We start from the raw sequence: 26,964 nt of genomic DNA, 5'->3' as shown, positions 1-26,964 counted from the left end.
AACAGTAAACGATTATCATGAAAGTATAATCGTTTACAAAGTTTCCACATGAATGCCCACAAAAACAGGTAAACAAATTCAATAATTTCTTGCAGATCTTGATGTACAATAGAATTGAAAAATCCCGAATTCATCTTGAAAAGAAATGTCGCCAATGGATAATCTTCACGTTTGTATCCCACAATATCGCACTTGATAGAACAAAATCCATTAACCCATAGAAATCGATTGAATCTCTCCAACCCTGTGAGTTTGAGTGTTGGGGTGAGAAGGTCGGTGGTTCCATCAAGACTTGGAAAAAGCGGTATTTTGTGTTAAAAGACAAGATGATTTGGTACTATGCATCCCGCCATGATTTAATCGCAAAAGGGTGTGTAGAGATTCAAAAAGGGACTTCAGTTGAGGATGTTTCAGGAAAGCGAATTGCCAAGAACAAACCAAATGCTCTTTCTGTAGGGGTTACAAGTGTGAAGTTTGTTCCTCTCTTTTCTTCACATCACAAAATTAACAATTCAGAGGGAGTCGCCTCTTCATAGTCGTGTGTGAGAATTCTTCAGACTTCCAAAAGCTGTTCGAACAATTGAAGAAAGCAACACAAGTAGAACCACTCGCAACCATCCCACGAGTCGTCCCCACTTCTAAAATCCCCACAACACTTGTACCGACAATGGGTGAGTCTCCAATCCTCCAGCGTGCTCTTGTCGCCTCATACAAGTCAAATGCATTTGGATGGGACAATGTGAAAAAGGTGAAGAACTCGATTGTGTATATTAAAAAAGACCCGGATCTCTCAAAGTATTGGCAATTCTGGCTCGACCAACTGCCAAGTAAAAAATCGCCAAATTCCCCACCTCTGCCTTTAGGATCTGTTGTTGAGTATACCGTCGTTGTATCGTCATCAACTGAAAATACTAAATGGATTGCTTGTGGGACTCAAGCCGCTATGATCAAGCCCGTTGTCGACTTCTTTGTGGGAGTCGGGTCACCGGACGTTGAAATTGATGCGATTGATTGCTTTGGGGAAACCCTAGTTCCCGACCAGATGGGGAATTGGATTGAAGTGTCGAATAACTCGGGGATGGCGGAGGGGTGGATGTTCTCTGGTGATTTTGATGTGACGGTGATCAAGAAATTTGTCGATGGGGCTGCCGCCGAGAAGTTACGGACTTGGTTGTTAGATAGTAAAGTTAGTAAGTTCATCCAAGTTGGGAGAGAGATGGGGGAGAACCCGCCACGACAAAATGTGTTCACGTTTGCACTTGGAGGAGAGGCGAGAGGACAAGTTGAGAGAATACAGGGACTCATGAAGAGATTTGAATTTCCTGAATTGCCAGGAAGCATTGTTTCTGTCATGACTAACTTGAATAGTTTTTATGGAAATATCGTTATTGAACTCACACTGAGTAATGAAGGAGCTAGTAGAGTGCGAGTTATGATACCAGAACCTACCGATGATATCGCAATGGCTATGTTAGATGCAATTGGTACAAAAACTAGTGGAAAACAAGTCCACCTTGGATTGATGAAAGACAGAACGTATAGTATTAGGTATGTTGAGTATAGTTACTTAAAGAAAGGGTTTGGTCATAACGTGTTTTTGGAAGGACAAGACGTGAGTGTTCATTACTTCCTTGGTTCGGACCAATAGTGTTTATTGTGAGTTTGAATTAACTGTTGTTTGTACATCCGTGTTTTGGTTGCGATGGAAATAAAACTATAATTGATCATTAAAGAAACTATCATTTTGAATAGAAAATATAAAAAGTATTATAATTTAAAATTAATAAATTAGTTAGTTATTATTTTTATCAAAACATGAAACACAAAATTTGAATTATTATTTTTAATTTATATCATTATATATAATTAAAAAACTAATTATTTTTAGTTTAATTAATTTAACTTTAATATTATTTAAACTATATTACTTAAACTAGTTGTTTTAATAAATATCATAAATAAAAACTATATAATTTTATCATTTATAATAATAATTAATAGTTTAATTAATTAAAAACAATCAACGTGTTAACACAAATTAAAACATCCTCAAAATTCATAAATTCTACAATGTCCGTTTTTGTTGTTTCTTTGTCCCGAAAATTAGGCAAGTGAAGACCTAAATATCATTTCGTTGTTTTTTTTTCGAAATGAATAAAATCCCGTTTTTTTCCATATTTATTTTCGTTTATTAAAATTAAATTCGTCGAATAATTTGCTCGAAATAATAAGAAATCGTAAAAATAAAAAGAAAGAATTAATAGAATCCACATATCCTACAAAATTGTATAAAAAACAATTATAATAAAGAAACATAAATTTAATTATCGTTTGAAGAGCTTTTTGTGTTTTTTTGGTTTATAAACACAACATCGAATGGAACTAAACTTCGACAAGATTCTCTTCTTCTTTTTCGTAATAAAAAGGAGTTTCTGTGAAACTGGTAGACAATGTCTTCACCACCACTTGAAGTGCAAATACCACAACCAGTGGCTCGAGACCCAAAGTTGTGCCAAAACGAACACATTCCAACAAAAGTCTACAAGACTTCGACCGATGCCAGTATAGCTGCTGCACACGAAATCATCGATTTGATTAATCAAAAAGATGGGAAAGTAGTTTTAGGCTTAGCGACCGGATCCACACCAACTGAAATCTATTCTGAGTTGGTACGTGCTTGTAAAAATGGTGAAGTCTCATTCAAGAATGTCAAGACCTTCAATTTGGATGAGTACTACCCGATGAAACCAGACCAATTCCAGTCTTATCACCACTTCATGAATGAAGTCTTATTCAACCACATTGACATCAACAGAGAAAACGTTCACATCCCCGATGGAACTTGCCCAGTCGACAAGATCGAAGAGTTCTGTACCAACTACGAGAAACAAATCGAAGAAGCGGGTGGACTTGATTTACAGATTTTGGGGATTGGCCGTTCTGGGCATATAGGGTTTAATGAACCAGGCTCTCCTGCTACTTCAAAAACAAGAAAAATCTACTTGGACTCAATTACTCGATTGGACGCCGCTGGTGACTTCTTTGGTATGGAACACGTCCCAACACAAGCGATTACTATGGGAGTTGGAACAATCATGAAAGCAAAGAGATTATTACTGTTAGCCTTTTCTGAGGGCAAAGCAAAGATCATTGCAAAGGCGATTGAAGGCGAATCAACTGAACTTTGCGCAGCTTCCTTGTTACAAAGACACTGTAATACTACGGCTATTTTGGATTTACCCGCATCGTCTGAACTCACATATTACGCTAACCCATGGACTCTGTCACTGAAAGACTCAACACTCAATGTCAAATACGACAAACCGTTAATCAAACAAGCTGTTGTATGGTTGGCCCTCCAGTGCAATAAACCAATATTACAATTGACTTCGAATGACTACTATAACCACCACTTGAATGCTCTCTTGGAGCAATGTGGAAGTTCAGAGAGCGTCAATTTGTTTGTCTTCCAGTCGATTCAAGACACCATCAGTGGATGGCCATCGGGCAAAATGTCGAAAACTACAACCCGAGAGTTGAAGGTGTACGACCACCCAACACTCGATAGAAAGACTCTGTACAACCCAGAAATGGCTATCCACAAGAAAATAGCCGTCTTCTCTCCGCATCCAGACGACGACGTCATTTCAATGGGAGCCACCATCCAACGATTGTGTGAACAAGGAAATGAAGTGCACACTGTGTATGAAACCAGCGGCGCCATAGCTGTTTGGGATGACGATGTGAAGAGGATGCTTCACTTCACTGATTTGTATGCCAAGCTTCTGAACATTGAACCAGAGAAGTACATCAAGAAGAACGAAGAGATCATGGGGCTCTTCGAAGGGAAGACTGCAGAGGAAGGGTATCAAGACAGAAGGATAGTATTAGAGATCAAGAGAATAATGAGGGAGACTGAAGCCGTCGATGCCTCTCTCCACTGTGGTGTGAAGAGAGAGAACGTCCATTTACTCAACTTGCCATTCTACCAGACAGGACAAATAGTGAAGAACCCCGTCTCGCAGTCTGACATTGAAATTGTCAAGAAGGAATTACTCAAAATCCAGCCCGAGATGATCTACGCGGCCGGCGATTTGACGGATCCCCACGGAACACATCGGAAGTGCACTCGATGTGTGTTAAAGGCACTTGAACAGTTGGAAAAGGAAGGACAAGAGTGGGTCAAGAAAGTGGAGATCTGGTTGTATAGAGGAGCGTGGCAAGAGTATGAAGTCTATAGAGCAGACTTGATAGTCCCCATGTCGATCAATGAAATTGCAGATAAGAGACAAGCCATCTTTAAACACCAATCACAAAAAGACCTTGCGCTGTTCCCCGGAGCAGATAGTAGAGAGTTTTGGCAAAGAGCGGAAGATCGAAATAAAAATACCGCGGACTTACTTGCGAAGCTCGGGTTCACCCATTTCGCAGCCGCTGAAGCGTTTGTCAGATACAACAAGTCCATGATTATCTAATTTACTAAGTTCACTTAGAGTTTTTAAAGGATTTTTATAATCTCATTTTTTCATGGACTTTTCAAAATGAAAACCGATATAAAATATAATAAAAATACTATAATTAATAAGAAAATTGAATTCTGGAAGACAATTCTTATTTTATTAGTTGTGTCTGTTATATAAATACTCAAAAAATCAGTGATTGAAGATTGAAATAATGAGTGAGTTGGGAAAGAGAAGACTCGATAGTTATACTATTTTAATAGCAACACAATATTTCACAACACCGGAAGATTTTGTCAATGTTGTGTTGGTCTGTCGGAAATTTGAAAATACGTTGAACAAATTCCGATATAACCCTATCTCTGTCAAAACGAAAACACTCTTTCCGTGTATGGAGACCCAATATTTATACACTCTTGAGGACCAAAAAATACCAAACTTATTTGCATATTATTATTATTATACCATTAGTTACTCAAAAGCATTTTTCTTGCTCTCAAAATCACTGACAAAAACACTCCAGAAATTTCGCTGTGTGAAATACACAGAAACTGATTTGTCGAAATTTGGCATACATCCCTTGGTGGAAAAAATAACTCACGACACTGAGCGGAACGAGAGAATTCAAATCAAGGCGATTGCCAGTAACCTCTTTGAGAAATCATTTTTGGTCACCGTCGGCGACAAAAGTGTTCAACAAAGGAAGTTACATCAAGGAGGAGATATGACTATTGGCACACAAGAAGAGATACAAACGCACTGTTATATAACACTTCCCGACTCTATTCAAGAATATGGGAAAGACTGCTTCTTCAATTCAACTTCATTGACATCAGTTCATATATCAAATAACACTACGACGCTTCAAGAAGGCGTTTTTAGAGGGTGTGTAGCACTTGTTAATGTCACACTATCAACTAATATGACTTCTCTTGAAAATTCCCTCTTTTCAGGATGCTCAAAACTCCGCAATATAGAACTTCCGCTTTATATTAACAAGATTGGGGAAAACGCATTTTCACATTGTAAGAGCCTGACATCGATATCAATTCCAAAGTCGGTGTCTTCAATCGGCCAATTCGCCTTTTGCTCCTGTGAAAATTTGGAAACAATCAATTTGAATATGCTCGAAAGAATCACCGCGTTCTGTTTTAGTGAGTGCTTCAATCTGTCGAGTGTCGTCCTTCCAACTTCCGTCATCGAAATCGAGACCGCCGCATTTAAGAGATGCTCCGCTATCACAAGACTCAAACTCACTAAGTCCATCACAAAATTCGGAGACAGCTGTTTTTACCTCTGCAACTGCAAACTCTTCAAGGACTACATTCTCCCAGAACGCTGCTTCACTCTGCCATAGTTCTTTACTTGTATTATAATTCATTGTAACATACTCTAGTTATAGTATAGCTATAGTATAGCTATAGTATAGTTATTAATATGAAATAGTTCTTTGTGACGAAGAAATAGAATGAACTTGTTGAATCAAAAACACATTAAAATGCCAGTAACCGAGATCACAAGTGTCACACAATTCAACGAAATGATCGCGACAGGCGATTGTATTGTCGACTTTTACGCGACATGGTGTGGGCCTTGTCGAAGTATTTCTCCGTATGTTGAAGAGCTCTCGCGACAATATCCGACTATCAAGTTCTGTCGTGTAGATACATCTCAGGTGCAAACAGTCGCGGCGTTCTATCAAATTCGGTGCATCCCAACTTTCTACTTTTTTTCAAATGGAATTAAGATGTCACAGTTTTCTGGGGCTGATCGACAGAAGTTGAATGATATGGCGATGTGGGCTTATTATCAATAAGTATTTTAATGATATTAAATGAAATTTAACAAGTTGAAATAACATTTTCTATTATAATAGAAAAAACCAACTATTTTATCAATTAAAATATTTATTAGAAATAAAAGAAAGTAAATTATGGGACCTACATTGACCACCACCACCACCTCTTAAAATAGATTTATTTTTTCTATTTCGAATCATATTCAAATTAAAATTATAGTAAATAGGAAACTGGGATAATATTAGGTCTGGTTCCCGAATTCAAAAAATGCCGAAAATTCACCTTGATTTAGTGGAAACCGAGTAAGACGGAGCATTGAAAAGAAGGCTCTGAAGACACACTCAAACAGTCTGTTTGTGCACCGTTTCACCCACTTTCCAAGTCCTCCCTTGGCGCGGATCCCCCCCTGACCCCCCCGCAAGCGGGGGGGAACCACATCCGCGTCCACACAGTACGGACAAGGAAAGTGGGTGACATGGGGACGCACAAACAGTGGCTGAAAAGTAGACTTCCTTCAAAAAACACTTGCGGCAAATATTTTTTTTTGGTAAAGGTGGTGGTGGTCAATGTAGGTCACGTAAATTATTGTTTTATTTAATTGATTGGAATTATTCTTTGTAGGTTAATTGATTATTACAATTGATGATTGAATTATAATAAATCTTTACTTTGGATTAATTAAAAAAATTATTAATAAATGAATAGATTATCAATTAATAGAAAATTTGTAGAAAACAAAACAAAACCAAATCGTGATTGTGTGATTGAGTTGTCAAAGTGTCACTCTGTGAATAAAAGGATGGAAATTAAGAGGAAGTCCAATTGAAAATGGAAACACTCTTATTGTGTGCATTTGTGATGATGGCATCAGCAGATTACATCAAGTTGTATGACGACGGAGACTTCTATGAGGGATTTGAGGTTGTCAATCCAGACAACTTGACTGTTGGAATACAAGACAAAGACAGATCGCACTGGGAAGTTGTGACGATGTTGCCTGGTGAGGAAATAGTGTTCACAACAAACGACAGCGTCTCAACAACAGTCCAAGACAAAGACAAAACATACAAGACACTCAGATTCCATGTCAAGTATGACAACGACGACTTAAACAACATCCCACTCAATGTTAAGATATTCAGCACTTCGTACGACTCATTCAACGAGACCACCATCAACAACACAGCGGGTTACACAATCAAGGTCAAGAAAAACAAGAACATGAAGGCGTACATCAAACTTGACCAATTCAACTTGAATGGTGAAGTTTCAACAATCATCTTCACAAGAACTGGTGACTCAACAACTTCTGTCAACTTGATGCTCGACAAACTTGAGTTGGACACAAAGGACACCGAGACAGACTCATATGAGAACAGTGCATCGTCTTTGTTGATTGGTGTGCTTTTCTTTGCTATTGTTTTGACTTTCTAACTAGTTTTGTTAGTTTATTAATCATTTTTTATTCCAATACAAGTATAACAACCACGTAATAAAAATGTTTAAAAATATCTATAACAACAAACACTTTAGTTGTGAATACTTTGACAACCACGTTGGATTATACAGGAGAATAAAACAATACACTAAATTTGTTTCACTCAAAAATTTGAGTGAAATTTGACATTTAATATTGATTCAAGTCCAATATAAGTGCGTGAGTAAAAAAAAGAGTAACTATAACTACACATGCAATAAATTACTGAAGTAAAGCAATACTTAAATATAAAAACATTTAATCTGGTACGAGTATTAAAATAATTAACACTTCAAACTTCTGAGTAAATTACACAATGCAAACCAAAACTAATTTTTAAAAAGAATTAATTTGACCATTAACATGCTACTCGAAAGTCATTTTATTCGCGCCTCAATGAACCAAAAATTCACTTACTTTTTCGTTGTTTCTCCATTCACCATCTTTGGTGTCATCATCGAAATTTCCTTTCCTATATTTACTTTCCCCGCAAGCTTCGTTAATTGCTTCGCGACGTTTTCTTCTTGTTTTGTTTTTTGAGTTAGTTCTTTCTTCGGTTTCTTCGTTGTGCTTTTTGTCGCTACATTTGTGGTGTTACTACTTTTGTTGTCCTTTTTGACATATGGCTTCTCGGCACGGCTCTTGTGTTTAATTGGGAGTTGGACTTGTTCCGCCTTTTTTGGCAATTTCTCGCCTTGGATTGGGACACCAACTTCTGTTTTATTCATCGCTTCTTCAAACTCCTTGTGTAACCAGTCTACTACAAGTTGATGTTTCATTTTGGCTTGTTCGGTTTTCTCTTGAAGCATCATTACCTTCTTCTGTAATTTTCGTATTTCAATAGTCCGCGTCTCGCGAAGTACTTCGTCCAACACAAACATCCGCTTCCTCACTATTTTCACTCGATCCATCTCCATGCCATACCGCTCTAAATGGAACTTCTGTTCTTCAACACTCCGCACAACTTCAATTTCTCGCTTTTCATTGTCCATCGCACTTTCACCACTCATTACCTCGTTTCTCATATCAATACGCTTCTCAACCAATTTGCGTCGGAATGACTCGCTGAATGTGTTCAGACTCTTCTCCCCAATTCCTAAATACATTTTCAGCTCATACACACCGCCAAGACATTCGTGTTTAACAGTCAGTTTATATCCATCCGTCTTGTTGTTTAAGACCTTTTCTAAATCTTTCAGAATCAAAAGCTCTTCATCATTCTTCAAGTTCGACACAGTGATATTGTAATCGCATTCTCGAGTCAATTCTAGAATATCGTCATGTGCGGCACTGATCTTATCTTCAACCATTTTCATCACACTCTTCTCAACCTCAACCGGTCTTAACTCAAGTAAGTCTCTGATGTCATACACTTTCTTGTTGATATCCAAAATCGTTGCCACAACATGTTCCAACTTAGATGATGACATATCAGTGTCGCTCATCTCCTCCAACCCAGTCAACCCAATCAGACTGGTATCAATTTCTGCTTGTCGTTGTGCAACAACATCGTCGACATTTCTTACCATCTTTTTCACACCCTTATCGGTCTGCAACACTTGGAAGACCAAATTGAAATACAGTGTTGTCACATTTCGAAGCAAGTTCATTCGTTCTCGTTGTATTTTGTTTTGTGCCGCCTCGAGGCTTAAATTGAATGTTGCGTTATTCGTTGGGTCTCTCAATTTGACGTTGACTTGTTTCAGAAGTTCATCGGCTTCTTCAAGTTGTTTTAAAAGAAGTTTCGAAGTATTTGTGTTCATTTTATATTGCTCCAATCGGTTCACTAATGTTTCATTTCGTTCTTTCCAACTTTCAAGTACTTTTGCTTGGTCTTTTCCTATTTGTTTGACTTTGTCTTCTATCCACTCAACCTTCTTACTAATCACATTCTTGAGTGGACTAATTCTCCGTAACTTTTCCCTAACTTCATTCTTCTTAATAAGCGCAGCTTTCTTCTCCTGAGCAGAGTTCTCCATTAACTCTTGGTACTTAGTAAACAACGCTTTATCTGTGCCATTCTGAGATAACTTCATTTGCTCTTGATACATCCCCTCCTCCACTTTCTTCTCTTTATACTCTTTATCAAGCTGCGCCATTTGCTCTCGAACTTCTTTGATTTGCGACGCTGTGATAATCCCAAAGCGTTGGTATAATGTCGATATTTTCGTGAAGTGTGTGATGAGGTTGTCCGTGTTGAGCAACACGCCGCGGACCGTGTCGTTCTCTCTCTTCCAGTCCTTCTCGAGATCGTCAGTGATTGTGTAAGTTGTGATATCACGAAGACTCTTCGCGACAGGGCGAGTCTTCGCGGTGTATGCCCAAGCGCAAAATGTCACTAGAAGTGTTATAATGATAGCCATCGATAATATAAAACATTTTCAAGTTCCTTTTCTTTTCAATTTGGTCTTTGATTTTACGTTTTGGTATTCAGTCCATTTTTGTTATATATAACATTATTTGAGGTTACAAAATGTTATTGTAAAAACTTCAAAACACAGAAACACTAATTACGCAAGATGGCGCTGGGCAGTTTGCTCCAGAAGAATATCAAAGACACTTTGGTCTTCAAAGACTACAATCGGTTCGGGCATTGGCGAGTCTTTTCGTTTCTCCGTGTTGGAAAGACGGGAACGGGGCCCTTTATTCTCGGTATTTTGAAGTTTGACAGGCTGTTTAATGGTACTCATTAGAGGAATAAGAGTTAAAGATCAATTGTTATATAATGTTTATAAGGTGAATAATTGTTAAAATGTCCAAAACTTGGCTAAAAATCAAGCATTTGTCATCTGCTTTTCTTTTTCCTCAAATTTTTAAAGCCGTTTTCCCGTGTTATTAAGTATTTAATTCGTAAAAGATATAAATAAAAAATGACGCGGAAACGTCATTTTTTATTCTTTGTAGACAAAAGTTTATCTCTTTATTATTCTTCTAATGATTTCTTTACTATTAAAAATAGTAGTATTTAAATTTATTATATTTAATAATATTGTTTAATATATATTTACTATTCATAATCTTTCAAATAAAAGTAAATAATAAAATTAAACATTACAATAATATAGCTTTTTTTAGTACAAAAAATGAAGTCTAATAAGTTTATATTTGATAAACAATTCATAAATTCATATTCGCCTTATTGTTCATTTTAAATTGTTTAATCAGTCTTTTGTTTCCTTGTATTCTCCATATTGTTTCTACTTTCATACTATCAAATGTGGTCAACTGATCGAATACAACATTATCCACATAAGTCATCAAGAGATTTTTAACTTTTGTTCCTGTGAATGTTATTGTATTAATTTTACCCACTTCGATAGTACCATAAATTCCTCCAATGACACTCACTTCTGTTGTATTCCCAATCTTCACATTGTTTGTGCAGTCTTGTACGTCACTCTCCAACTCAATTGAGTAACATTCAAAGTTAGATAAGTCGACATCTCCATACAAATTTTTTATACTCAGTTTTCCAAGAACTAAACAGAACGACATCGCTCTGAACCGATACAACTCAACCCCCCCTTTAACCACCAAGTAATTTAATAACATCCGCAGTTGGTAAATCCCATATATTTGAAACTCTTCCATCTGCTCACAATCCACAATATACACTCCATCATACACTTTTCCTTTGTGCACAAACGTCACAACATTAGCAGGTGAAAGGTCCATTATAAACCGTTTCAATTTGTCAGTGTTAATCACCACTGGTTGTCCGTTGTACTGAGAAATATTAACACATCTTGGTTTGCACTCGTCCATGCAAACGTCTCCTCTAAACTCGGAGAGGGTAATCACTTCAATGGTTTTGGGTACATACACTTTTGCAACTCCCTTACACGATATTAATATTGTCTTGATGGTTGTTGAGTGTGTGAAATCAAGAACTGGAAGCCTCTGCAAATCCAACACTGATGTGTGTATTTCAATTTGATCAAGGAGTGATTTTGTTAACAGTTGTTCAGCAACTTCATCACAGTTCACAACATTAGAATAGACAATCACTCGCTTCTCATCAATGGTATCAACAAAGAAATAAGACTCACCAAGTTCTTTTTCTTTAAGTGTTGAATAATGAAATGGAGGGACATATGGATATGTCATCAGATTCAGTGACATAAATTGTGCATAGACTTCGACGTTTGGAGGAAGACCATCCAACACATTACAAATTAAATTTTCTTGATACGAATAAGTGTCATATATCACCAAAACAAATTTCACATTGGCTCGTTTCTTAAAATCAAGTTGCACGACTTTGGTTATTTGAGCAATCGGGAATACAAGCGTGAACTTCCGAAGTGTTGCGACGTCAGGAATGAAATAAAGTTCTTTGCTTTGACATGAACACCATAGCATGACTTCACTGAGTGTTTTGTATTCAGAAAAGAAGTGCGCCTTTTGAATGTATGGGATATTGAACATACGCAATTTTTTCACCTTTTCAGTGAAACAAAGGGAATGGAACATTTGATAATCTTTATAAGCAAAACTAGTGAAGTCCAATTCAATCAATGAAACACTGTCAAGCTTCATATCAGTGAAATTATTTATTTCATCAAATACTAAATAAAATGTCTGAAGAACTGAAAACAATTTCTTTATTTTTTCCAAAGACTCTTCTGTTGATAATTTGTAAGGGTTGATATACATCGTCTGTACTGATGTTGTACATTTCTTGTTCATTAAAATAAAGTTGACAACATCTTCCAAGTCTTCTAAATACAACACAACATTTTTAAGGAAGATGTGTTCAAGGGATGTCATCAACAAGATATATATTGTGTATTTAAGTTTAATTTTCTATTTATAAAAAGAGAGTTAAAATATTAATATGTTCGTCTTAAGTTATTTAAAATTTAAATAATTTGTTTGTATTTAAAATAAATTAATATTAAAATAAAGCCAATTAGTGAGTGAATTATGGTTCAACAATATTGAATATTCTCTCGGGTGTTGAGACCGAGCCAAAGAGTCTCATCAAGCAACTTGGATCACCTTCACATTTGACTTTGCCACTCATCACCAATCCCTTCAACTCAACCTTTTTGGCAATGACACCAAGCAACACCATTTTAGTTAAAGTTAGACTAACATTAGCTTTTTTGCTTAGTGTAGTTCTTACATTGACAACACAATTCTTAACAACTAAACAGACAACTTCCTTTGTATCAACAAAAGTGAAATTGATAATCATACTCTGGTCGACTATTCTTTCTGGAACTATATTTGTAGACATCACTTCGAAGAGCTGTGGACATGTCAGAGCAACAATAATACTCAAATTCTCCGTGTTATTGGCCTTGAATTCCTTTGCCTTTTCTCCCATAATTTCAAACGCCCCAGTTAAATAGATATTTCTCCACACTGCAGACTCTTGTGCGTATCCAAGTTGTGTATAAATGTCTGCTAAGACCTTTCGCGCTTCAACATTTTTAGGGTTGCCAAAAATGACGTGGTTCAATACCTCAACGCCCCATCGATATTCTCCATCAGTGTACGCCTTCTTCCCTATTTCAATCAATTTCTCCTCACCAAAACATTCCAAGTATTTCTTACCCATTTCTTCTGGCGCAAGTGGGTCGAGTGATGCAGGGTTACCATCATAAAATCCAAGATACAATTGGTACTGTGCTTTAATGTTATGACTTAAAGTACCATAATATCCACGACAGTAAAACTCCTTTTCTAGACTCTTTGGTAACTTCACGAGTGTTGGAATTTCATTGGGAGTGTAGCCCATGTTGATATAACGGATGGTCTGGTCATGGACGAATTTGTATAAGTCGCGCTGCTTCTCCCAGAACTCGACAATCTCTTTATTCCCCCACACGGGCCAGTTGTGTGACCCAAAACTGATTTCGACATCATCACCAAACTTCTCAATGATTTGGTCGATATAGTATGACCACAATTGGCCACTTCTGACTTTAGCACCACGGAGTGTGACTAAATTATGCATCAAGTGATTGACTTCTTCCGCTTGGCAGAATGCCTTGAACTCGGGAATATAAAATACAAATTCTGATGGGGCTTCCGCGCCAGGTGTTTCAATGAATTGGATTTTGATACCATCGACTTCCAATTCTTTCTCACCTTCTACTTCAATGCACGATGATTGATTGTGGAAACTATTCACCCCATGTGAAAGTTGGTGTCCAAGTCCACACCCGACCATCCCAAGTGGGTTAATTGGGAGGTTTTGGCCATACATAAAGATACTTCTCCTGTCCATAGCATTGCCAGTGAGTAAGTTCTCTTCTACTAACTCTTTTAAGCAATTCTTTGGTTGGTAGACTTTCACTGACCCATCACTGACCCCGGCATACCCACCAACATGATCCCCATGACTATGTGTGATGATAACTGCGGAGACGGGAATGTCTTCTATATGCTTTTTCAATAAGGCCAGACCAGCTGCGGCTGCTTCATTGGTGCAGGTGCAGTCAACAACTATCCACCCACTCTTTCCCCTGATGAATGACATGTTCGCTATATCAAAGCCACGGATTTGGTACAACTTCCCTTTGATAACTTCGAATAGACCATGTTTCTTGTTTAACTGACACTGTCTCCACAACGAGGGGTTCACTGTCTCAGGACATTCTTTGTCTAAAAATTCGGTCATCTTGAAGTTGTAGCACATAGAGTTGTAGTCCTTGCCTGGGATATATTCATCCGGGTAAGTCGCTATAAAACCACGCTCTGCGTTTTCAAAATCTCGTTTGTCGTTAAAGTCCAACTCGGAGAATACTTTGGCATTTGCTTGCTTTGTGAACTCACTCGCCATAATGTCGCATTTTCAAGTTTTTCTATTTATTAAGATATGAGGAATTTTGGAAGCTCAATCTTTGAATATATTTAGAAATCAGTCTATTAAAATTGTTTGATAATAAATAATACGTACTAATTCATTGAAAATGCCGTTCAACAATAACACCAAGTATTCTAATACATTCATTAGATGACAATTAAATCAAATCTTTATAATTTTATTTTATATTAATTTTTTGCTCTAATAAGAAATACAAGTGCTAAAAATGATAAACTTGATAAAATTTTTTTTTAAATAATCCTTAAAAAAAAATATGTTCACTTCTTGCATTTTAAACAATTCAACTAAAACTTTTGAAAAGTTAACACTTAAAATAACACCCTTGTTATTTATTAACCTGTTTTTCTGGGATATTAATTAAATTTCAGATAATTTTCCCTTTTTAACTTGTGTATTGTTTATGCACATAAAATAAACTTTAAAAAACCAGAATTTTATTTAATAAACTCGAGATTTCCCGTTTTTTAGACCATTTGAATTTTGTTCAATGTTATTTTAAATGTTAATGTTGTTTTTTTTTCTTCTAAATTATAAAAAATTGATTTAGTTGTGACTTACTGTAAAAGATTTTGGTGTGACTTCTGCTTTGGGTCACTTCTTATTTGAAAACTGTGACCAAACTGGGTTTTACTAATTATTTAATAATTATGAAGTGCTTAAGTAATTTATGAATAATATATTACAAATATTATATCACCAATTATTAATAATTAATTATATCCATACAGAATAAAAGAAACCTTAATAGCAATAATAAAATTATTTGAGTTCATCAGTATTTTTTAGCCATTTCTCGTAGGCTCGCACTTCATCCTCAGCCACACTTGCCCTGAACGCTATCCTCATGTCGGGGATACTCGTTTTCCCAGAGTCATTACCAGCTACACCTTGCTCAGCGTAGTTTTCACCAATCCAGTCCTTCTTCTTAGCAACTGGGAACGAAGAAATTAACACCGAGTTCCTTGCTATTTCAGCTAAATCTGTTTGACTGAGTTTGAAATTTTTCATAGCGGACGCGTACTCCTCCGTCAACGGTTCTTTGGTGATGTGCGTGTGCAGCGGCGTATCTGTTGACAAACAGATTTTCATTCCTCTCTCAAACAACTTTCTAAATGGCTCCTCCATTCCTCCGTACAGTGCAGATTGTTGAATTGGTGATGATGAAATACCAATCTGTCCAAGTATGTACAAATACTGTAACGTGTTTTGTCCATCAAGTGTCACTCCGTGTGTGATGGAGTCCGCGGTCAAGAACCCAGCAGCGCAATGCATTCTATCTCCAGCCTGACCACAATGTGGTCTGAACTCGTAAGTGTTGAGTTTAAGTTCTCTTCTAATACCATTCAAAACGGTCATGTTCGCGTAGATATAGTATAGATAATACTCATAAGGTGGGTCTTCTGGTCCATTCCAGTCCTCTGGTCTTATAATGCTTCCCAAGTCTATTGAGTCTTCGTGCAAAAGCTCTTCACTTGGCGAGTCAAATGCGCCAACGTTCTTCAAAAATTCCGCAAGTTTTGGATGTTCGTTGGGGTGTAACGTCGCTTCAAAGCACGGTTGGAAGACATTCCGAAGCACCTCAGCAAAGTTGTTGACCAACCCCATACTCTTCCATCTCCCGTAGATTCTTGGAATGGCAATAACGTAACTGTTGATATCTGGTTGTATCAATCCGGCATCTACCAACTTAGACGACCACCCTTCGAGTTCGTAGAGATCGGAAGTGCTTACATTAAATCGGTACTCCGTCTTTACGTTCTCCATTTCTTTCATCCGATCAAACAAAATGTCTCTGAGGAGTGAGCACAAGTACTCTCCACCAATGTCGTTGTTCATTGACAAGAATAGTTCTTTGAGAATGGCCTCTCCAAAGGGGTAGTACTTACTAAGCCACAAATCAAATCGTGAAACAAGTGACGGATCAGATTGTACGTTCAGTGCATGAAGATCGATTTGTGTGATTCCAAGAACGTTGAAGAGCTCTTTCAGGGTCAGACTGTCGTACTTCACGCCTTTCACTTCTTTCTTCTTCACAACAACTCTGTCTGGTTCTTCCTGCAATTTTTGTTTAATAATTTCAAGTAAATCTGTGGGGTGGAACGCTCTATTGGCATGCACGTGTGTGTCCACTTTAATTGTCTGGTCAAAATCAGTCTTCAAATCAGTTTGTTCGTTCGCTTCGATCTTTTCATTGAGTAGGTGGTACAACTGGAATAACTCGCTTCTGACGTGCAACTGTCTAAAACAGAACGATCGAGCCGGTCCACTTTGATAGAATTTAGTCAATGCCTTGTAGTCTCCAAAAAATTGCTCGTCGTCAACAATGTCAAACGACTTCTTACAGTTGAGTTGCAGCAGCGAATGATAAATATGGTGGTGTGTCTCTCTGAAACACTTCGCACAAAATCGCGTCTTGCACTCTTGGCAGTACACAACAGCCAAGTGGTACTTGTCTTTCTCACAAAGTGCTTCTTCAGTGTAAATATTGAAAACACCACCATCAAACGCAGCGACTTGTGTTGGTCTTGAATTGGGATGGAAAAGTCCCTTCCGAGCACTTCTGATTCTTGAGCAGTACGTTCGGTACTTTTGTCGCACATCGAGCCAAAACTCCAACTTCCGTATCACTTCAACATCTTCTTGGGTACCTTTGTCTGGGTACGTCACATTGATTTTAGAATACGGAATGTCTGCAAACAGTCGACTCTTCTTCAAACAACCTTCATTTGAAAGCGCGTCGATGTACTCCTTTTCTATTTGTAAACAGTTATCTCTGTAATTCTTTCTGATCAACGTAAGTCGCGTTTTATCAGAATTCTCCTTCGAAAAGTTCTTGAAGTGTGGTCCTAACATGACCTCCTTCTCTTCTTCTGTGAACCCAGACTGCAACACACTGTTGTATGCTATTTCAGCCAAATCCCCCGTGACGTAATTCCACGTCTGTTGTGCAATTGCATACTCTTCCATTAAAGGCGTTTGTGTCCTGTGAAATTGTAACGGATCATCCGAAGACAGAGAAACGTTCAAACCACACTTGAAGAAGGTGTCAAACGGGCTTTTGTCGTATGGCAAGAACAAGTTGTGATTACTCAACGGCGACACCGCAAGGCCGATTTGAGTCAAGTAATACAGATACTCCAAAACGGGGCTTACAACAAGTCGAATGCCGTGGTTAATTCCTCTCGCTGTCAAATAAGCCGATGCCAAATGGTGGACATGGCCCGACTCTCCACAATGCGGCCTTAAATCGAAAGTGTTCATTCCTCTTGTAGTTCTGTACGAATTCAAAACAGCGATATTTGCGTACGTGTAGTACATATAATAGAAGTACGGCGGGTTTTCACTTTTGTTCCAAAGTTCCGCGGACGGCAAATTTCCAACAGTCTGTTCCAAAGCACTCTCATCATCCACAGAATCAAATCCAGACACACTTTCAAGGAACTTCGACAGCACTGGATACTTCTCCGGGTTTTTTGTTGCTTCGAAAAGGGGTTTGAAGAGATTGTCAATGTAATTCTCGAAGGTGAAGTTCTCCTTCTTCCCTCTGCACACGTGGAAGATTCGAGGGAATTGTATCATCCATCGATTCTGTGGGTGAGAGACATGCCACTTATCCACCCACTCCGCAAGGTTCTCCCACTCGTCCATAGATCTTCCATAGATGCTCAGTCGTAATTCCAGTCTCACTGGTGTGTTGTTCAGTTGGTCGAAAACAAGATGAATCAACTCAGAAAAGTACTTCCCACCCATGTAATTCTCACACTTCAAGAAGACGGTCCTAAGCAAGTCCTCACCACCAATTTTGTAACTGGCGTTGAAGAGATCAAACCGATTGAAGAAGTCTGTTCCCGCTCTCACGCCTAATTGGTTCAACGTAAACTCCTCCAAGTTCACACCAAGACGTTTGCACATTTGGTCCAATGTCTCGAGCTTCTTCTCTCCACTTTCTGTAGTGACATACCCGACCACTTCATCTTTACTCGTCGTGTTCTTTTCATGGAGAAAATCTAAAAGCTGTGACTCGGTCATACACGCTGCCGCGTGTATGTGTGTGTCGACTTTGGCGATGGTGTGGATATCCTCCGAGCTGGTCAGAGTCTTTGACTTTTGTGAGTTGAGTAAGTAATGTAATTTGAACTTCCTGTCCAACTCACTCAGACGTTTCTCGGCTAGACTTTTGACGGCTCGGTGTTCGCAACAGTCCAAAAGTGCTTTATAATCCTTCAAATAGTCTTCGTAACCAACGGGATGAGACACACCCGTCAACGAGACTTCAAAAACGCCTTTGTGAATTGATATCGTCGATGTAGTGTCGGGAGTTATCACTTGTGAGTGTTCGTGGTGTAGTGGATAAACCTCTTTATCTCCGATGTACATATATTTGTTTCGAAGAGCAAGCACTTTACGAATCTCAATGGAAGCTGCTTGTTCCTCGGAAGTCACTGATGAGAGTGCACGAGTGATTGTGAAATATGAGTAATCTTTAAAAAAATCTTGTGAGATACTACTCATCCTCTCTTGACGGATCTGAAAAGTTTTTTTTCAATTAGAATTTATTAAATATAAAATTTGAATTAAATTATTTAATTTATGATTGTTTAAATGTTGTTGTTTTTATAAACTAATACAAAATTATTAATTATGCTATGATAAATAATAATTTAGTTTATTGTTTAATTATTACATTTTTATTAATAATTATTAAGATAATAAACAATTCTATTTGATCTATAATTTTAAATGATTTATTTATTAACATTAATATTCTAATAATTTTTTAAGAATATAATTATATTTATAATTTTAAATATTTAAAAATAATCAAGTTAAAATACTATGACTTAATTGGTTTTTTAAACAGCAAAAGAATAAATGTAGAACTAACTTAATTATTTAATAAACTAATGAATTAACAATTTTTAATTATAATCTATTAATACATCAAGTCCGACTTCTTTGCAAGTATTTCTTTATTAAGAAAGTCGAAAAAAGATAATTGAAAAAGGAAAGATTGAAACGATGAGTGAAGCCACACAAGACTATTTACAATTTAAAGAAAGTATAATAAAAGACTTCGAAACTATCAAAGCGGAGCAGAACAATTTACGATGTGATGTGAATAATAAAGTGAGTCAGTCTGATTTGAATTATTTAAATTTAATGAGTGCTTTAGAAGACTTGAAAAAAGAGGTGAATGGTCGTCTTCGCATCCTCGAGACTTCCCATTCTTTGTCCAAGGAAGTGAAAAGTCCCACCTTACCAACTTCCCGTAGTTATTCGACTCCAACAACAAAACCAAAAATTGATGAGTACATTTCTATGTCACAAGAAGTCGAAGACTTGAAAAGGAAATTCGAGACGTTTGAAGCGACAAAAGTGACACAAGACGATCTTCAAAAGCTCGAAGGGAGAATGGAAGAACACTTTATGCCTGTGAACGCATACAACGAACTTGCAACCATCAAAGCGGAACTTCAAAATAAAGAGGACAAGAAGTCGAGTGTTGTGTCTCCTCGTGTTGAGACCAAATTTGATATGAGCGAGGTGAATCAATGCATTCAAGCAACAGAAAAAGTGATGAAAAAGAAGTATCGACAAAGTTTTACATTGACCACCTTAGCAATTGGAAATGTCGAAACGCAGCTTATGTCTCTTCGGAAGGTTGTCAGACAATTTGAAGAAGTCAATAAGAAGAGCATTGCATTTTCAGAACAGTTCATGAAGAGTCTTCCACTCCTTTGGAAGAACATATACAGAAACAATTTGGGTCTTTGTGAAAGACCATCATTCTATCAAGAAATGTCGGAGTGGACTGGACTCGATGGTGTCGATGTGCTTGCCACATACTTTGGAGACAGAAGTGGTATACCACATTCATTCATCGACATGTTAAAAGGGAAGAAGAATATAATGTTTATAATAAAGACAACGGAAAAGGAAGTCTTTGGGTCGTTTAACTCGGAGACTATTTTAGAGACTAAGAATAAAGCTAAAGAGTCTAAAATAGGGGTTGGGTTTGATGAAAAGCATTTCATCTTCACGTTATCACCAACTAAAACTCTCGCAAAAAGATTCAAGACAACTGGGGGAACGGAGACATTGGAATTGTTTGATTTAAAGTCCGAGAATGTGTTCTCTGTAGGAAACGCCTTCATTATTAAAAAGACGGGAGACATCGTTTACTCTTTAGGCATCACTCAGTTCTTCGATGGAATCAATGACGAGACCTTTTATAAGCAAAATGAAAGGAAAGTAGAGTCCATTTCCATCGTCTCGTGGTTCTAAAAATACAAGCTCAAAACTATAATTTAATAATTACTTAATTATATTACTATAGTTTTATTTATAAATAATTATATAATTCAGATATTATACTAATACTATATTTGAATTGAAGAAATGGATCAAACATCTACGATCAATTTAGAGTGCGTTTGCAAGAGAAAGGAACTGTTCGTAGGTCACATCGTCGTCTCCGAATTGTTTAAAAAGCTTCTCTAATTTTGATCTGAGTGGAGTAATACTTTTGAGTGACTTAAAACGATCCATTTCGTCGAATTCAATAACACCATCGTTGTCATAGTCTATTAATTTAAAGAACGCTTTAAAAAGCATCTCTTTAGTAAGTCTTCCATTTTCTGGGAGGTCTTTGAGAACGTCCAAAAATGGAATGATTTCTTCAAGACTGATTTCATTGTCTTTATCTTTGTCAAGTAACTCAAGAACAATTGCAGAGCATCCAGCGATTTCCACACCATTTGGGTATAAGCTTTCTAACATAAATGATATCTCAGAAGAGTCCAATTTACCATTTCCTGTTTTGTCGAAAGAATGGAACACCTCGTGGTAAATGTCTGTTTTGTACTCGTTGTAAATTTCAGTCTTCACCAAACTCTTTAAAAAGTCGTTTTTGGAAACAGCTTCTTTTGTTTGTAAGTTGTTAGCATACTCTTCCAAAGAAGACAAATGTTTTTTAAGTGTCTTGTTCTTCTTACCAATTTTAAGGAGAGCGGCAGTGATTTCTTCCTCGGAAATCATGCCTGAAAGATCTGCATCTATTGCTACAAATAGTGCTTGGATCTCTGTGATGAAACAAAAGTCTGGGTTCTTGTTGAGAGGAACTTCAAAACACTTTGTGAAATGACAAAATTCGGTGAAGTCCAAGTACCCATCATTGTCGACATCACATAAGTCGAAAATAATGTAACACATACTTGATTCTATCAATGGCATAATTTCATCATGGGGTGGCATCGGAGTGATGTTGTAGACACGAGCATAAATACTTGGAAGAACATCTTCTGGAGACAACTTTTTGCGGCCAGTTTTGTCGTTATCACAAAAGACAGCCCATTGTAACACACTCATCGTTTAATTATTGAGATTGAAGGATTGATTTCTTTGGTAAGTGATTGTAATGATATGGGATGTGGACTTTTTTGTTACCAATTTATCATTTATGTGTATTATGTTTTTTAATTATTAATATATTTTTATGTTTTAATTGGTTTCTTTTTTAATCCAACTACGTGTATACCATTAATTCAATTATCCAAAGAGGTTTTCTTCAAAAAAATATTTTTTTTTGAATTTTGATTGTTTTTTTTTATGTATTCATATTTATTATAATAATACACAATTGAAAAACTGACGGTATTATTAATCACATTTATAAATACAACTATATTTTATAACAAAAATGTAATAAAATATAGTTAAAAACAACATTTTTGCTCAACTTTGTTAATATTGTTCCAAAAAGTTCTTTCTTTTGAAATAATAAATACTATATTTCAATTGTTTTTTTATTATATATAGTTTCCCTGTATTTTTGCCCCTTTAAGCCAGTCATAATTTTTTTCATTTATTGCTATTATATTAAAAAAATAATAATAATGAAACTATTTTTGTTTAGATAATAAATATAAAAATATTTCTAAATATTTAAGAATATTATTTAAAAAAAACAACTTATAATTAAATTTAAATTTCTTATTAATAAACTATAACAAAATTGATTTTTTCAAAAAAAAAAGTGCTTAAAAAGCGGCAAAAACACTAAAAATCCAAATTTTTTTTACTCGAAACAAAAAACACATGAATTATTCGTAAAACAGCGGACCGATTTTTAGTATTCCAAAACAGTTTACAGACATATCCCTCACCACTTTAATTTATTCACTCAACACATCTGCGTCATTTCTATTTAAACTCCATATTAATTCCATTCCACACAATCAAATTATGAGTGTTCAACTTCGAGAAAACACCGATTTCACAATATTTAATGTGACACCTGACCCAACTGAAGTTACTCAGTGTAGTACAACTGATGAGTACAAAGGCTCCCTCAGTCTTCCGAAATTATATCGCTTTTCAGACACATTAGACCTTCTTTTGTTATTCGGAGGTATTATTGGCGATGTAGCGAATGGTATAATGTTTCCTATAGTCATCTTATTAGTCGGTAATGTTGTAGATACGATGAACCCATATAGCCAAGACACTTCTCAACTTCTTTATTTAACTTTAGAACAACAACATGCATTGAACACAGTCATCATTTCAAAACTTGAAGATGAGTTGATGAAAATTGTACGTCAACTTGCTTGGATTGGTCTTGGTAATTTCCTTGGTGGTATTCTTAAAACGATATGCTTCAATATCTTATCCACTAGACAAGGAATCAAAATCAGAAAATTGTATTTCAAGACTCTTTTAAGACAAGACGCAGCTTGGTACGACGCACACGAACTTGGAGAATTGGCTGCACGAGTCGGGTCTGATGTTAAATTGATAGAAGAGGGTATTGGAAACAAAGTAGGGCAGTTACTTAATACAGTCGCTACGTTTATAACGGGATATACAATCGCGTTGGTCAAGTGTTGGGATTTGGCACTTGTCGTCATCTCGGCACTTCCCTTCATGTTCCTTGCCCTCTTTGCTATTGGTAAAACCACTGCGTATTCAAATGGAAAACAACAAGTCTTCTATGGGAAAGCTGCTGCCATTGCCGAGTCTACCATTGGCAATATTCGAACAGTTCAGTCTCTTTCACAAGAGGAAGCCTTTGGAAAAAGCTATAAAGAAAACATTCAAAGAACTACTAAGTACAATGCGATATCGAGTATTGTCAATGGAATTGGGTTTGGTGTTGTCTTCATGTGTCTTTTTGGCTTCAATGCTTTAGGGTGTTACTATGGGTTCTTAGTGATGCAAGGAAAAGGGGGGAGTTCAAATACATCTTCTGGGACTATTTTAACTGTATTCTTGGCTATGGTATTGTCCTCGCAATCACTCTCTATGGTAGCTGTTCCAATTGGGTGTGTGTCGACTGCAAAGTCAATTGCGTATCGAATTTACCAAATCATTGACAGAATCCCCGACGTCGATGTACTCAATACTTCCGGGAAAGTGCCAGAAGTATGTCTTGGAAATATAGAGTTCAGTGACGTACAATTTAGCTACCCAACAAGACGTGAAAAACCCATTTTGAAAGGTCTTGATTTGAAGATAGCTGGAGGAGAGACTGTTGCATTGGTAGGATCCTCGGGATGTGGCAAAAGTACATGTCTTCAATTGGTTCAAAGGATGTATGATGTGACAGGAGGACAGGTGGTATTGGATGGAGTGTGTATTAAAGATTTACAACTCAAATGGCTGAGGAGCCAAATTGGGGTTGTTGGACAAGAGCCTGTGTTGTTTAGTGGAACAATCAAAGACAACATTTTACTTGGTGCACAAGAACAACAAAACGTGAGTGAAGATGATATAATTAGAGTTGCTAAAATGGCGAATGCATATGATTTTGTGATGGACTTGCCTGACAAATTTGACACTTTAGTAGGTGAGAGAGGGGGACAGTTATCAGGTGGGCAGAAACAGCGGATAGCGATAGCACGAGCACTGATTAGAAACCCAAAAATATTGTTGCTTGATGAAGCAACAAGTGCACTCGACACACAATCGGAAAAAGTTGTTCAAGACGCTCTTGAAAAGGCAGCTAATGGGAGAACTACTATCATCGTCGCTCACAGACTGTCTACTATCAAAAATGCGAATAAAATAATGGTGATGCACCAAGGAGAAGTCATAGAAAGTGGAACACATCAGGATTTAATGGAGTTGAAAGGGGAGTATTACACTTTAGTTAAACGGCAAACCATTGAAGAGAAGGTCGACCAAGATAACGCCCATAAAAATGTCGAGCCTGGGACGATTGCGATTGACCAACCCCTGAAAGTTGAGAATGAGAATGAAGAAGATAGTGAAGGTGTTAAAAAAGAGGAAGACTTTGTTGAATATGAAAAGAAGGAAGCGAAGAAGTCCACACGATTTCTGTTGCCAAGGTACATTCTCAATAACCTTCGTCATGAACACATTGGTATTTTGATCGGTGCAATAGGGTCAATGGGTGTAGGTGTGTTATTCCCCCTCTTTGCATATCAATTTGTATGTTTGACGAGTGTGTTTTCTCAAATTACAACACCAGAATCGGTGACTGAGGATATTAAAGTCGAGGTGCGTGATGGGTGTTTAAAGTTATTAGGGATAGCATTTGCTGGATTTGTTTCCAATTTCATGTCTTTAAGTAGTTTTGGTATTACAAGTAATAGTTTTATGGGTCGACTTCGCGTGAAGATGTTCGACTCCATCTTATCACAAGAGATAGGGTTTTTCGATCGAAAGGAGAATATGGTAGGGTTACTGACCACACGACTGTCTTCAGAAGTCACCACAGTCAAAGGAATCTCTGCAGAACGGATTGGAAATGTGTTGCAAGTGTTATCCACTGTGGTGTGTGGTCTATCTCTATCGTTATCGTTTGACTATCGGATCACATTGTGTATCATGTGCCTTGCACCTTTTGGTGTTGGGAGTTTTATATTAGACGCAAAACTGAATAAAAGTGCTGCGTCTCCAATGGAAAAGGCTTATGCAGCTTCTGGGAACACATTAGTAGAAGCAGTTGAAGCGATGAAGACCGTTCAAAGTCTTGGCAAGGAAGTCCACTTCTTTGAAACGTTTCAACAACAACTCAAGAAACCTATCAAGACACTTGTGTATATGACACCTTTGATGGCATTGGTCTGTGCTATTCCAGTAGCTATGCCATTTTTTGGCCAGGCATTTGGGTGGAGTGTTTCAATCACCTTTTTGAAGAAAGACACATCCACTAATGTCCCAACGTTGCAGTTTATAAGAAACTTCCTTGGCAATTACATTGATATTCTAAAGGCAATGGTAAGTATGTTGACAGTGTTAAAGGGTGTTATTGATATTGGTAGTATAATGCCAGATGTTGGAAAAGCTTTGAAATGTGCTTCCAATGTTGAGCAAATAACGAAGAGAACTCCTCACATTGATTGTAAAAAGGGTGGAGTGAAGAGGGAGAACATTGAAGGAAATATCGAATTTAGAGACGTATTTTTTAGATACCCCACTCGGTTGCAAAATCCAGTTTTGAAGGGCGTGTCATTCAAAGCAAATCAAGGGAAGACGGTCGCTTTTGTGGGAGCGTCAGGAAGCGGGAAAAGCACTGGGATTCAACTTTTGGAACGATTTTATGACCCCACAAAGGGGTGTGTGACTATTGATGACATCGACGTTACACAACTTGACGTCGAGTTTCTGAGGAGCCAAATTGGGCTCGTTGGACAAGAGCCTGTGTTGTTTAGTGGAAGTGTCATGGAAAATATCATGAGAGGAGTTCCAAGAGGGATGGAAGTAAGTTGTGAAGATGTGTACCGCGTCGCTAAAATGGCGAATGCACATGACTTTATCAGTGCTATGCCTGAGGGGTATAATACTGAAGTGGGTGAGAGAGGGGGACAGTTATCAGGTGGGCAGAAACAGCGGATAGCGATAGCACGAGCACTGATTAGAAACCCAAAAATATTGTTGCTTGATGAAGCAACAAGTGCACTCGACACACAATCGGAAAAAGTTGTTCAAGACGCTCTTGAAAAGGCAGCTAATGGGAGAACTACTATCATCGTCGCTCACAGACTGTCTACTATTGTGAATGCAGATGAAATATTGGTAATTGTAAAAGGAAAAGTTGTCGAAAAGGGAACACATCAAGAGCTTTTGAAACAAAAAGGATTTTATTATTCCTTGGCACAACAGCAACTTGCTTGAAAACTTAATTAGAATGTTTTTTTAAAACTTATTTTTAATTGTTGATAAAACAATTAAAAACTAATATAAAATAGGTAAAAGTTATTTAAAGATTTTAGTAATATTTTTTAATATTTTCAAATAATAAAATTATTTGTTTAGTATTTAATTTTGAAATAAACAAGGAGATATAACAAAATATTGAACGATGTATAACAAATTAATAACAAAATGATATGAATAAGAATGTAGAGTCTTTCAACAGTGCGA

At 37.0% G+C, this 26,964-nt stretch overlaps 13 protein-coding genes across 13 annotated transcripts; 8 read left to right on the top strand and 5 right to left on the bottom strand.

The window, feature by feature from the left end:
* Positions 1–145: 145 nt before the first annotated feature.
* Positions 146–1,648, top strand: EIN_249190 (hypothetical protein; the record flags this gene model as incomplete). The annotated part of the gene is made up of 3 exons (XM_004261608.1): positions 146–169; positions 222–472; positions 517–1,648. The coding sequence occupies 3 exons, from the start codon at positions 146–148 to the stop codon at positions 1,646–1,648; spliced, it is 1,407 nt and encodes a 468-aa protein (XP_004261656.1).
* An 802-nt stretch (positions 1,649–2,450) lies between these two features.
* EIN_249180 (glucosamine-6-phosphate isomerase, putative) lies at positions 2,451–4,475 on the top strand (the record flags this gene model as incomplete). Its single annotated transcript, XM_004261607.1, has 1 exon — positions 2,451–4,475. One exon carries the CDS (start codon positions 2,451–2,453, stop codon positions 4,473–4,475), a length of 2,025 nt encoding a protein of 674 aa, XP_004261655.1.
* Positions 4,476–4,674: 199 nt separating this feature from the next.
* EIN_249170 (hypothetical protein) lies at positions 4,675–5,817 on the top strand (the record flags this gene model as incomplete). The annotated part of the gene is made up of 1 exon (XM_004261606.1): positions 4,675–5,817. The coding sequence occupies one exon, from the start codon at positions 4,675–4,677 to the stop codon at positions 5,815–5,817; it is 1,143 nt and encodes a 380-aa protein (XP_004261654.1).
* Positions 5,818–5,958: 141 nt separating this feature from the next.
* Positions 5,959–6,276, top strand: EIN_249160 (thioredoxin, putative; the record flags this gene model as incomplete). Its single annotated transcript, XM_004261605.1, has 1 exon — positions 5,959–6,276. One exon carries the CDS (start codon positions 5,959–5,961, stop codon positions 6,274–6,276), a length of 318 nt encoding a protein of 105 aa, XP_004261653.1.
* Positions 6,277–7,087: 811 nt separating this feature from the next.
* EIN_249150 (hypothetical protein) lies at positions 7,088–7,693 on the top strand (the record flags this gene model as incomplete). The annotated part of the gene is made up of 1 exon (XM_004261604.1): positions 7,088–7,693. The coding sequence occupies one exon, from the start codon at positions 7,088–7,090 to the stop codon at positions 7,691–7,693; it is 606 nt and encodes a 201-aa protein (XP_004261652.1).
* Positions 7,694–8,149: 456 nt separating this feature from the next.
* On the bottom strand, positions 8,150–10,099 carry EIN_249140 (synaptonemal complex protein, putative; the record flags this gene model as incomplete). Its single annotated transcript, XM_004261603.1, has 1 exon — positions 8,150–10,099. The coding sequence occupies one exon, from the start codon at positions 10,097–10,099 to the stop codon at positions 8,150–8,152; it is 1,950 nt and encodes a 649-aa protein (XP_004261651.1).
* Positions 10,100–10,853: 754 nt separating this feature from the next.
* EIN_249130 (hypothetical protein) lies at positions 10,854–12,506 on the bottom strand (the record flags this gene model as incomplete). The annotated part of the gene is made up of 1 exon (XM_004261602.1): positions 10,854–12,506. The coding sequence occupies one exon, from the start codon at positions 12,504–12,506 to the stop codon at positions 10,854–10,856; it is 1,653 nt and encodes a 550-aa protein (XP_004261650.1).
* A 154-nt stretch (positions 12,507–12,660) lies between these two features.
* Positions 12,661–14,529, bottom strand: EIN_249120 (hypothetical protein; the record flags this gene model as incomplete). Its single annotated transcript, XM_004261601.1, has 1 exon — positions 12,661–14,529. One exon carries the CDS (start codon positions 14,527–14,529, stop codon positions 12,661–12,663), a length of 1,869 nt encoding a protein of 622 aa, XP_004261649.1.
* Positions 14,530–15,333: 804 nt separating this feature from the next.
* On the bottom strand, positions 15,334–19,086 carry EIN_249110 (AMP deaminase, putative; the record flags this gene model as incomplete). Its single annotated transcript, XM_004261600.1, has 1 exon — positions 15,334–19,086. One exon carries the CDS (start codon positions 19,084–19,086, stop codon positions 15,334–15,336), a length of 3,753 nt encoding a protein of 1,250 aa, XP_004261648.1.
* A 507-nt stretch (positions 19,087–19,593) lies between these two features.
* EIN_249100 (hypothetical protein) lies at positions 19,594–20,859 on the top strand (the record flags this gene model as incomplete). The annotated part of the gene is made up of 1 exon (XM_004261599.1): positions 19,594–20,859. One exon carries the CDS (start codon positions 19,594–19,596, stop codon positions 20,857–20,859), a length of 1,266 nt encoding a protein of 421 aa, XP_004261647.1.
* Positions 20,860–20,997: 138 nt separating this feature from the next.
* EIN_249090 (hypothetical protein) lies at positions 20,998–21,942 on the bottom strand (the record flags this gene model as incomplete). Its single annotated transcript, XM_004261598.1, has 1 exon — positions 20,998–21,942. One exon carries the CDS (start codon positions 21,940–21,942, stop codon positions 20,998–21,000), a length of 945 nt encoding a protein of 314 aa, XP_004261646.1.
* An 876-nt stretch (positions 21,943–22,818) lies between these two features.
* On the top strand, positions 22,819–26,715 carry EIN_249080 (multidrug resistance protein, putative; the record flags this gene model as incomplete). Its single annotated transcript, XM_004261597.1, has 1 exon — positions 22,819–26,715. The coding sequence occupies one exon, from the start codon at positions 22,819–22,821 to the stop codon at positions 26,713–26,715; it is 3,897 nt and encodes a 1,298-aa protein (XP_004261645.1).
* Positions 26,716–26,930: 215 nt separating this feature from the next.
* Positions 26,931–26,947, top strand: EIN_249070 (Hypothetical protein; the record flags this gene model as incomplete). The annotated part of the gene is made up of 1 exon (XM_004261596.1): positions 26,931–26,947. A coding segment is annotated over one exon (17 nt), but the record flags the coding sequence as incomplete, so codon positions are not given.
* Between the last annotated feature and the right edge of the window lie 17 nt (positions 26,948–26,964).

The sequence above is a fragment of the Entamoeba invadens genome, assembly GCF_000330505.1.
Source record: "Entamoeba invadens IP1 unplaced genomic scaffold scaff_1105074726103, whole genome shotgun sequence".
Classification (NCBI taxonomy): domain Eukaryota; phylum Evosea; order Mastigamoebida; family Endamoebidae; genus Entamoeba; species Entamoeba invadens.
The sequence above is the reverse complement of the archived record's forward strand: the minus strand, read 5'-3'. Positions and strand labels throughout refer to the sequence as shown.